Below are 11,757 nucleotides of genomic sequence, written 5' to 3' on the forward strand. Positions count from 1 at the left end.
ATCTTTGAAACAAGCAATTAGCCTCGAAATCGTTAAATTTTCTTTTATTTCCTGCTCTTAAACAAGAGTGCTTCTCAAAATGTAATTGGAATAATCATATTAAAAAAATTTAATTTCAAAAATTAAATCCTGAATCTTATAAATAAAATTTAAATTCGTTTAACAGGTCAGATTTTTACATCAAATCAATTCTGTATTTTTGTACCGTATTTGGAATACCTTTATAATTAATGATTTAATCACGAATATTCTAATCTGTTCAACTCTTCCAAGAAACGATTACAAAGAATTGTTTCGTCGGATGCAATGGATTATTTTGAAAATATTCAAATATATATTTCTGTTTCAGTTTCTACTGATACTGAATATAACATGCATTTTTAAGATTTTGCGCTCTATTTGAACTAAAAAAAGGACTTGAATGCAACGTATTGTTATTTTCGCAAACTGCTTTCTAGTCTCGCAGAATTGTTAGCTAATATTTTCGGAATAAACGAAAATTTATTGCAAGTGAAATTTATTTTTTGATACTAAAAACCTGCTTGGCGAAACAAAAGGCGCAATGAACTGGGTATAACATTGATTATCAATTAGCTTTATTTAGCGGAAGCAGTAATGAAAATTTACTACAACATGCGTAGCCAAGCTCTTTCGAATCTAAAACCATTGTACGCCGCTCTCTTGTACATGATTAAAAAAGAAAAAATAGAGAAAAGAGAGAGATCATGTAAATCTCTAATATTTCATAATTCGTTCAAGCATCTTCGAATTTGTATAATATTTCTATACTGGCACAATATATGGAATAAACTGTCGAACAAAAGCTTTTTGAGATTCTCTTATTTTGAGTGCTTTATAGTTATTTGTTAAACGTATTATTCCGCACACATTTCTTATTTAGAAATTTTTGAGACGCTCATTAATTATATTTATATGATATATCTAGACAAAAAGTACGTACTTGTAAAATACATTCTTGTGAAACAGTAAGGTTTTAATTTAGTGGATTTTTAACGATAAAAAGAGTACAATCACAATATGATTATTGGAATTATTGTAGTTTATACATTGCAATTACAATTACAATCGTTAAATTATTCTAATCTCGATATCAATTTAATTTCGATTATTTAATGTTAATTACGAGGAGAAGTAAGAATATAGAAAGAACATAAATGGAAGGTAATTGTTGAAATTTAGAAGTGTTTCATCATTTGAATTATTGAAAGGAGAAAGAAAGTTTATGCCCTACAAATAAGACCTCATAGTCGTCATAAGCTTATATAAACCTATCATTTTTAATGAAAAATAACGATATATCATTTACCTACTTGGTGAAGCTTCTGATGATTGTGCACCTGTTGCGTTTCTCGCAAAACCCATTAATCCATTTCAGACTTGCAGATGAGGACTGCTGATAACAGGATACTTCAAATTGTTCTGCGGAACGTAGAATGGCAAAATCTGTCACTGATTAAATTGTGTTTGCGCTAATTCAACGTAATCATTTATAATTTTAAGGCCGAAATCAGATTATGTATTGAAGATTGAGAATGAAGATTGAAAATTGTAATTTGGCTAATGAGGATAAAAGAATTCTATGTAGCTCCTATTATTATTTTAATTAGCCAAATTTCAATCTTTTAATCTTCAATGCGTAGTCTGATTTCGGCTTAACGCGACACGAAGTTACGTTTGAGCAAACCATTTTGAAATTCACCAGCGATCGCGACGAGTACGCGATAGTAAGATACATAACGCAACGCATTCGAAGAAGAGAAATGTCCTTCATAATCTAAGCGCGGGATATGTTTTTGGAACATTCTAAATGATAGAGAATCGCGAGGAATGTGAAACAACTCGAGCGCAAAGTCTTCACATTGTGGCGCATTACCGCGTTTACGTGCGACAATGAAATTCGAACTATCAACATCGCGAGAATCGCAATCTTGGAACTATCGATAATCGCGACCGTGATGCCACGTGTTGTTCGCCGAGGAACTATGGTAATAGTAGAGAGAAACCTGAGAATGGCCATATCGATCTTTTTCCTATAAGGGGCTGCGTTGAATAAAAGGAACAACGAACACTGTATAAGAATTTCAACCTACCAGAAATCAAATACTGTGGAATATACAGTTACTGATAGGTTGAATTTTTATTTCCTGTTCTCTGTTCCTTGTTGCTTTTATTCTGCACAGCCTAAGGTCCTGCGCACAGTGGAGGAAATATTTATAGGAACAGGAATAGATATTATAATTTTAACCTATCAGAAACCGTGTATTCCGACGTAACCGGTATCTGATAGGTTAAAATCTTAATATCTATGTTCCTATTTTTAATATTTCCTCCATTATGTGCAGGGCCTAATGCTTTCAAGGTCGGTATCAGACTGTATACGCATTGAAGATTGAGATTGAAAATTGAAAGATTTTGAAATTTGACCGATCAAAATAATAGAAGCTGTAATTCCTTTATTCTCATGGATAAAATTTCAATTTTCATTCTTCAATCTCAATCTTTAAGTCTGACAATGAGTTCTGCAGATCACTCGACCGCGGCGGACGCGTTCGATTTGAGTGCTTTTAATCATATATTTTTGAAAGCGTTGCCGACTTTGATCGTACATTGTTTTACATTATGATTTCAATTGTTTCGCCAATTTGAACGATTCGTTCGTTCGTCCTGACGCGCGTTATTGCGTCTCGTAGACGCAGGCGCCTATAGTGTCCGTTCGAGCTATACCATTTTCGCGGGCATTTCATCATTTTGTTTTACTCACTACATTTGGATACATATCGCGGGCGCTCGCCTGCGGGAGCCATTAAACAAAGAAGAAGAAGAAAAAAAATAATCTTCAAGTCTGATTCCGGTTTAATCTCCATGCACTAGCGGCACCAACATTCATTCTTCAGCTTCGGGAACTACGTACCACATTTATTTTTGTGACACGTCGATATAATCGTATCGTTGAAAGTGTGAACGTGGTCGACAAATTATAGATATAGGCCGGTATTCATAGTCAGTTCTTGTATTCAAGACCGTCTTAAGTTCAGTCTTGAGGAGTTACGAACCAATCAGAGGGCCGCTTTAGCATCTTAAGACATTACTTAAGCAGAGCTTGAAATAAGAACCGACTATGAATACCGGCCAATAGATGTAAAAAAAATTTTTTTTCGACGATGTATATAAATTTATTTTTCAAAGTCGTCGAAAAAAATTTTTTCTTCATATCCATATGAATAATTTGTGGACCACATTCACTTTTAACGATACGATTTTATCGACGTGTGACAAAAATGAACGTATGGTACGTAGTTCCCGCAGTTCAAAAATGGATGTTGGTGCCGCTAGTATACGGGGGTTAGAAAGTTCGAAGCATTATAGGGGCTGCGCAGAATGAAAGAAACAGGGAACAGAAAACAGAGAATAAGTATTTCAGCATTTTCAACCTATCAGTTAAATCATGTACTATGGAATACACACTGTTTATTACACAGTATATGATCTCTGATAGGTTGAAATTCTTATTCTTTGTTAGTTTGTTCCCTGTTCCTTTCATTCTGCACAGCCTTTTACAGAGAAAAGGATGAGATGGTCGCTCTCAGGTTTCTCTTTGTAGTGTCTGTACTACTACTTGCTCTACTTTTCCTCAAACGTAACACGAACAGTTCAAACATAATATCAAGTTGATCATGATATGTATTGATATATGTATATTAGCTTCTTTTTCATTGCCAAATCTACCAAAGGCAATTCATGTTTTAATATATACAGTATCTGAATTTTAAATAGAGTTGCTACCTGACCGATATTCAACCAGCCTGGCAGGTTTTTTCATTCTCCGACCGGTTGCCGGTATTAGGTCTATAACTTAAAACCCGCCTTTTTTTTTTTAAATTAAGCCTCTTTTTGAAAAACAAATTTAAAAAATTTATTAATGAAAGTATTGCCCATCGTTAGATAAGACTTTTCCCATCTTTCTCGTAATAAGCGAATCCCACAGCGAAAGAACGACTTATCTTTGGAGACTATCCAGATAGAAATTCATTTCTCGACTCTTTCGTAAATTTGAGTTAAAATGATTCTTTGTAAATGCGAGTGCCATCGATCGAAACAAGTGATAGTCGGAAAGGGCACAGTCTGTTGAATAAATCGCATAGGGTAGCACTTCTCAACAAAGGGTTTCTTTGACAAGTTTTGTGACGTGAAGTCAAGCGTTCTCATGAAGCTCACTTTATACTGTCTCGTCTCATTTTGATATTTGGTACAGTTATGTAATTTGATGCTCTTATAATAAATTTACATTTTGCCATCAAAAAATTAACGCACTGGCGCCGCCATATTGAGAAAATGGTTTAAAAATATATGTAGGTGAAAAATCAGTTTTTTGCATATATCTTGTTCCATGTGCGTTTGTCGAAAAAAATACTTATATAACAAATTGTAGAGGAGAAAATTTCCTACAGATTCTGTCAACAAACTTTTTGACACATCAATAGTTTATCTGTAACAGTTCATCAAGTAACGCAAATTTTTTAATAATACGTACTATAAATAATTTTTCCATACCACCTATATATATATATATAGGAGGTAAGGTATAAAGTGCGTTTTTTTTACGTGAATTCTCCAGTAGATCTTCTCCACAGCAATAAATTAATTTTATTTCTAGACGTTTTGTATACCCGATGGAACGCGTTTGCTGACAACAGAAATTGATTGTTCTTCGTTTTCGTTATCGCCTACATATAAATAGCTGAACTCATAGTTTCTATTGATAACTAAAATTGCTTATATAATATAATATGTATAAGAAATCAATACGAAATTATACAATATTGTTCTGAAATTATGAAATATGTACGCGAGCATTTAACATTTATTCCACCATTTTTACGCATCTGTAGTGCGTGTAGATAACTGATTAGATAACTAAAAATTTACTGATAAAATATTACATTAATAATTTTGTACCGTATTTGCATTAAAAGGTATCTTTGCCGTAGGTATATCTACGTTTACATCTTCAATATTCAGAGTAATAATCTTCTTATTATAAATGAATGTGATAATGTAAAAGCATTGTGAAAGTCCTTGAATGACAAATTGACTTGGCGTGTGTGTGTTATCTACGAACACGACTTTTTTAAACATTATTGTTATAACAGCAATGTGACACAAAATGCTATTTTCGAAAACGATGTCACACAATAATTTTATTTAATCAGCAATCTACAGTAAAAAGGACGAAATGTTCTCTTATATTCTCAATGATTAGTTGTACAGAATTATTAATTTTTTTACAATTAATTCCTAATTACAAGCAGTTACGGTCTCCTGTAACAATAATGATAATATCTTATACACATACGCTACTTTCCACGATCCAGACATATGTAACTCAGTCTCCGTGTGTCACCCTTCTTCTTTATTTAATATATTGACAGCTAAATTTTAATTAATAATAACAATGAATCAAAAGATAGAAGGTCTATAGCACTTAAATTTAGATAAATGGGAAATTCTTACTAAAAATGTATAGTTAGCATTTTCAATAGACAGATAATCCTTAATAAGTTGTATTATCGTTACAAGCATACGTACGAATAATACTTATCCTTAATTTACGAAAAAACATTATATTGTGTGCATTAACTTTTATATACTACGTAAAACACTTTATCAAAGTCATCATTTTAACTCTAATCGATACGTTGTTAAAAATGTCGTAAATAAAGATCATCCATTATATTAAATACTTTGGAACTTAGTGTTACGTCTAAACTCTGACCATCCGTGTAATAAGATTAAAATGGAGGAATTAAAAAGAGGGAAAGAGTGTAGAAAGATGTAAAACAAATGTCTTGATTCGCAGGTGAACGCGCAGAAGCGAATCTTACGCGCGAGTCGAACGCATTCTTTATCGCTCTGAAAAAATGAGTCAATACTTTGAAAAGGGACGCAATAAAACTTTTTTCTATGAGCTGTGCGAATGTTGGTAACGATAAATTTTACGAATAATTTTATTCATATTCGCATTAACGAATATTGTTGCCGTAGCCTGTAGTTTTAATTTAATATTTAAAGGTATTATTTTTTTGGTATTACAAATGTATAAACATTGTTTAAGTCTCCTTAAATGACAAACTGATTTTGTGTGTGTGTGAACTTATACATATGAGTTTAAAACTTGAAGAAAACATATAATTTTTTGCGTTATAAACTAAAAATCTTAGGATTGAATATGTACCTGTTTAATCTGACTCGTTGCAGTCGAAACTAATTTATATCAAATGTTATGATACAATTGCGATTAGATTTTTTATTATAGCTTAAAATTTTGTAATATGATAACTAAAAGTTTATTTGACGTAAAAATTTTGTATATATGTGTATAGCGCTATAACGTTTGCACAGTGATGTTTATTAAATATCTTCCTTCATGACAGTATATCGATATGAAACACTATATTTGTAAATATACGTTTTGAAAACATGTCGATCTATCAATAAATTAAAACTAAAAACGTAAAAAAGATATGAAAAATTTCAATACATTTTATTGTGTTATTTGACAAAATACACAATAGGCATTTTATCAATTGAGATATCTAGCTCACTTTAACATCAGATTAGCGTAGTGTATAATAATTTTAATACGCACTTATTGTTAGTGCGCACTAGCCTTACCAGTGAAAAATGCTATTACACGTATCCTTCATGCACTTTTAATGCACAAAACTTCTATAACAAATAAATCGGTATTAAACTAAAGAACACATAAATTAAGTATTCCTACATATTGTTTTAGTCATAAATAAACTAATTACAATTTAACAACATTAATTTACATACTCGACAGCTTCATTGTCACAAATAAATTACGTATATACAAATGCGTAAATTTGAAATGATCGCGTTTTGCGTAAAAAATAGATGCAAGTTTGCGGTACTTTATGAATCTAGTGACTTTATTTGTCCCCCATTTTTCTTATGGGAGTTTGGGAGTTTGCAGTTTGCACATCTAGCTTGTTTAACATTGTTAGGTTAGTGTTGGACTGTGGTGTTGACGTTGGTTCACTGTGTCTTTTGAATTTTTATGAGAGGTTTTTTCTCTGTGTTATAGAATACAGATAATTGTGCAAATATGGATAACGATAAGAATACCATGCTCGCAGTTTTGCAGCTTTTGAAGAAGTACAATTTTAAGGTCAGTCAAAAAATGTTCTATCATCTCCAAATCCTAACCTGCTTTTCATCAACATTATTGAAAAATTTAATAATTAAATCCTTACACGCATAATTAGAAACAAATAGCTACATATTTTGTTATTTTGTGTTTTTAGGGAACTGAGGAATTGTTCAGAAAAGAAGCTAATCTTACTGATATTTCGATTGATGACTCTCAACAATCTGATTCTGATGTAACCAGTGTCCTTTCTGCTTATAAAAGCGAGGGAGATCCTGCACAATATGAGAAAGCATACAGTGAATTGAAAAAATTTGTAGAAGGAGCTTTGGATATTTATAAGGTAAGCCAAAGTTATCATTGTATATGAACAAGTGTTTTATGTCATATATGACAGCATAAATATATAGCTTTATATCATATCTGTTCAAAACTTGATTTGTGAATTAGACACTGCTTCCTTTTCATTGTCTCATTGTGCAAGACAAAATAAAGAACAGATCCTAAAACAGCCAGTTACTGCAGAGCTTTAGCATCTATTTTTTCTGTATAGTCAATATATAATCAATAATTATATAATAATTGTAGTATTTTTCTTTTTTATTTTTATTCTGTTCAATGAGATAATGGAGCAAAGAAGCATTTACAAGTTAAATTTTAAGTGAGTGTTTATATTATTTTAGATAATAATTTACTTAATTTACTATATATAAAATAATGATTTATATTTATTAATCCTCTGTAGTACGGATAATATGTTATTCTATATCTTTCATTAACAATTTGTTTCTTTAAACTTAGTACAGATTTTTATATTGTTCCAGACCATATAAAAATTTAAACAGATTTTTGTATAAATGTGAAAGCTTTAACAAGTTGTTTTATCATAGAGATCAAGTTGTATTTAACTTATTTTTATATATTTAAATGTATCTATCAGAGAATTCACAATAAAATAATTAATTATACTTTGAAAGTCCCATATTAATAGCAAAGGATTGATATATATAATGATAGCATTAATATGAACTTGTATTATGCAATATTATATATGCTGCATAAGATTATGTATAATGGTAGCATGAGTTGGGAACCATATTATATCCAGTTTTGGTACACATGTATTTGGAATTGGTTTACAATAATCATTCCCAAGAGGCAAAACAACTCATACAAAAATTCAGTAGAAACTTAGAAGAGTATTATCAGGATGACTTGAAAAGATTATCCAATGTAACAAAACGGGAGCAAATGGCAGGGAATGAATTAACCGATACTTTTAAGTAAGTATAGAAACGAGTAATATATATAATAAATATTATTTAAATCTAAATATAATTTGGCATTTATACTTGCAGATCCAATCAGTTTATAATTAGAATGTCGAGGGATACCCTTTCGATACTAAAACGACATTTGCAAGAAAAGAAACATAGTGTTTTATTAAACATCATACAGGAGCATCTTTACTTTGATATGTATGAAGGTGTTGCTCGTAATAAACAGCAGATAGAAGCAACATCTGGAGCTATGGTAGGAGAGGCTACTAGGCAAGGTAATAAAATTTTGTGTTTCTAACAAAAGAATTATTCTTTATTTTTATGCTTTATAAAAAGTGTCCATTAACAAATTATTAAAATATAGATAACAAGGCCAAAGTCTATTATGGACTTTTAAAAGAACCTGATATTCAATTGGAGACAAATAAAGAAGAGGAAGAAGATAAAGAAGGTGGCACAGATGGTGATAAACCAAAGAAGAAAAAGGCTAAGAAAGATCCTTTGTTTTCAAAGAAGACAAAATCTGATCCAAATGCACCATCTGTGGGCAGAATGCCATTACCCAATCTGTAAGATAAATATGTCTTGCAGATCCTTTAATGACTTACTTCTGTTGATATTGAAGAATTAACAGGATGATTTTTTCTATCTCTTACATAATTTCTATTTTATTAATTTAGGAAAGATGCAGATAAACTGGAAAAAGTTAAGGCATTGAGAGAAGCGATAAAGAGAGTTGTCCTTGGACCTGACACATTACCATCTATATGTTTCTATACTATGTTAAACACTGTTTACACGTAAGTATATGCAATTAAATCGCCTCAGTAATATCCATTTGTAAATATTCTTTCGTAATTAGCGTAACAGCGGCAGAAATAGCAGAGGACTCAAGTTTATTAGCTACTGGATTTAGTGATTCTACTATAAAAGTATGGAGTTTAATTCCACAAAAACTGAAATTAATGAAAACGGGTGAACCATTACAAGACATTATTAGAGAAGCAGGTAATACAAAATCATGATAAAAGGCAATTTTTTACTTATATAATATTTTAAAATATGTTGCGAAAAACTTTATAGACGACGTATTGGTTAGAATGATGGATGAACGAACATCTGAAACTACAAAAAACCTCTATGGTCATAGTGGGCCAATTTATAGTCTTTCATTTAGTCCAGACAGAAATCTTTTACTTTCGTCATCAGAAGATACCACAAGTAAGACTTAATTATATTTATTTATTCAATGTTGTAACAAAAGTTATTTCAGTGTAATTATTATAATGTAATATTAGTACATTAAAATTAAATTAATTAGTGTGTAATAATTTTAATTATTTAGTAAGGCTATGGTCATTGCACACTTGGACATGTGTTGTCTGTTACAAAGGCCATTTATTTCCTGTGTGGTGCATACGATTCTCACCGCATGGTTATTACTTTTCAAGTGCCTCGAATGACAAAACTGCCAGATTATGGGCGACTGACTCTCATCAACCGTTACGAATATTTTCTGGCCATTATTCAGATGTTGATGTGAGTTAACATTTACTATTAATTCATTTATTTGATTATTTATTTGATAGCGTACCATCCTAAAGTCGAGATAAGTCTTATCTCTTGTATGTATACATGTAATGTGTACACAAAGATATATAATAATATAGGACCTACAACTTGACGCCTGTTCCGAGCGGCAGTTTGAGATGTTTACTTGGCAATAGATACTCTTGGTAGCTGAGTGCGTAAAAATTTCTTATACGAGGGGTCTACAATAGAAGTTGTAGGCGGTCATACATCATGGTCGATTATTTTTCTCATATTTAACTATTATTGGTTAATTTTCTATGACTTAAAACTCCACGACCGCTACGATTTCTATTATAGACCCCACGTTAGATCTGCCAAGAATTGAACCTGAGTCCCTTAGCATAGTAAACTCGCGTGCTATCCACCATGCTACGCTTTTGCTGCTTGATCGTTAGATGAAACAATTAATTGTTATTATATTTTATTTTTTATCTTTATAGGTAGTTCAATTTCATCCAAATTCGAATTATATCGCGAGTGGTTCAAGCGATATGACTGTAAGATTATGGGATTGTGTAACTGGCAATCAAGTCCGATTGATGACTGGGCATAAAGGACCGATTTTTTCTTTAGCTTTCTCAACAGAAGGTCGCTTTTTAGCTTCAGCTGGAGCAGATCATCGAGTACTTGTATGGGATTTGGCACATGGCCACCTTGTTGCAGCTTTATCTGGCCATACAGCTAATATTCATTGTTTATCGTTTAGTCGAGATGGCAATATTCTAGTCTCAGGTATTTTTATCATTCATCTCTCAGTTTATGCAGGTAAACTGAGTAAAATATATCGAACAATAATCGATTGTGTCACTTTGTCAGGTTCCTTGGACTGTACATTGAAATTATGGGATTTTACAAAATTAGCAGAAGAGATGAGTTTGGAAGATGTTAACGTTTCACACAATCCAGATGTAAAAACAAACTCGGAATCTTACCTACTACGTACCTTCCCGACAAAAAATACGTCTGTCCTAACGCTACATTTTTCACGTAGAAATTTATTACTGGGTATCGGCATGTTTGAGTCAGCATAGTCCACGAAAACTTTGCCCACACCTTTATCGTTATATAAATAAAAACATAACTTAAATCTATATATGTATAGATTTAATTTACAGATAATTTAAATCTATGAAATGTATCATAAAAGTTATTAATAAATTTTTCACATTTATTAGTTTCTCAGTATTGCCATTGCTAATAAAGATAATATTTAATTTTTCTTGATATGTAAAATATGATAGGATTCAGTAGAAGTTATATTTTACTTAATATTATTTCTCTAAAATGGGATAAAAATTTGTATCTAAACGCTTTCGTTTAATACGCTTATCACTATCTAAAATAATGTTCGAGTAAAATAATTTTATTGTAAAAGTTTACAGAAATCTAATATATATATATATACATATATACTGCTAATTATTATATATCAAACAAAAGTAATTAGATACAAATTCGCGATGAAATGGAAATGTTCTCAGATTTTTATAAATTTTTTTAATTTCCGATTAATTTTATAACTTTTTGAAATATTTCTCAGATTTTCTTATATAAATTGAAATACTTTTTTAGAAGTATTAAGAAAATATCTGTATCTCTTAGAATTTTTCGAATATGTGAAATACAACGTTTCTAAAATATTTTATGCTACAATTTTTGTGGAAATCTTATTAAATCTAAACAAATTTAAAG

The 11,757-nt window shown here is 31.0% G+C and overlaps 1 protein-coding gene across 1 annotated transcript; it reads left to right on the forward strand.

The window, feature by feature from the left end:
• The first annotated feature begins 7,140 nt into the window (after nucleotides 1–7,140).
• On the forward strand, nucleotides 7,141–11,110 carry Taf5 (TATA-box binding protein associated factor 5). Its single transcript, XM_018550756.1, has 11 exons — nucleotides 7,141–7,213; nucleotides 7,350–7,535; nucleotides 8,273–8,475; nucleotides 8,551–8,747; nucleotides 8,837–9,041; nucleotides 9,153–9,272; nucleotides 9,335–9,480; nucleotides 9,556–9,693; nucleotides 9,818–10,011; nucleotides 10,506–10,797; nucleotides 10,882–11,110. The coding sequence occupies exons 1-11, from the start codon at nucleotides 7,151–7,153 to the stop codon at nucleotides 11,094–11,096; spliced, it is 1,959 nt and encodes a 652-aa protein (XP_018406258.1). The 5' UTR covers nucleotides 7,141–7,150; the 3' UTR covers nucleotides 11,097–11,110.
• Nucleotides 11,111–11,757: the final 647 nt, after the last annotated feature.

This window comes from Cyphomyrmex costatus, unplaced genomic scaffold (genome assembly GCF_001594065.2).
Source record: "Cyphomyrmex costatus isolate MS0001 unplaced genomic scaffold, Ccosl1.0 scaffold1275, whole genome shotgun sequence".
Lineage (NCBI taxonomy): Eukaryota > Metazoa > Arthropoda > Insecta > Hymenoptera > Formicidae > Cyphomyrmex > Cyphomyrmex costatus.

Excerpts from the sequence above, each read along its gene's own strand:
- Taf5 (XM_018550756.1), top strand. The coding sequence starts at position 7,151 with ATGGATAACGATAAGAATACCATGCTCGCAGTTTTGCAGCTTTTGAAG. Across the intron at positions 9,273-9,334 it reads ATGTTAAACACTGTTTACAC|CGTAACAGCGGCAGAAATAG; the intron begins GTAAGTATATGC and ends TTTCGTAATTAG. Across the intron at positions 9,694-9,817 it reads GTCATCAGAAGATACCACAA|TAAGGCTATGGTCATTGCAC; the intron begins GTAAGACTTAAT and ends TTAATTATTTAG.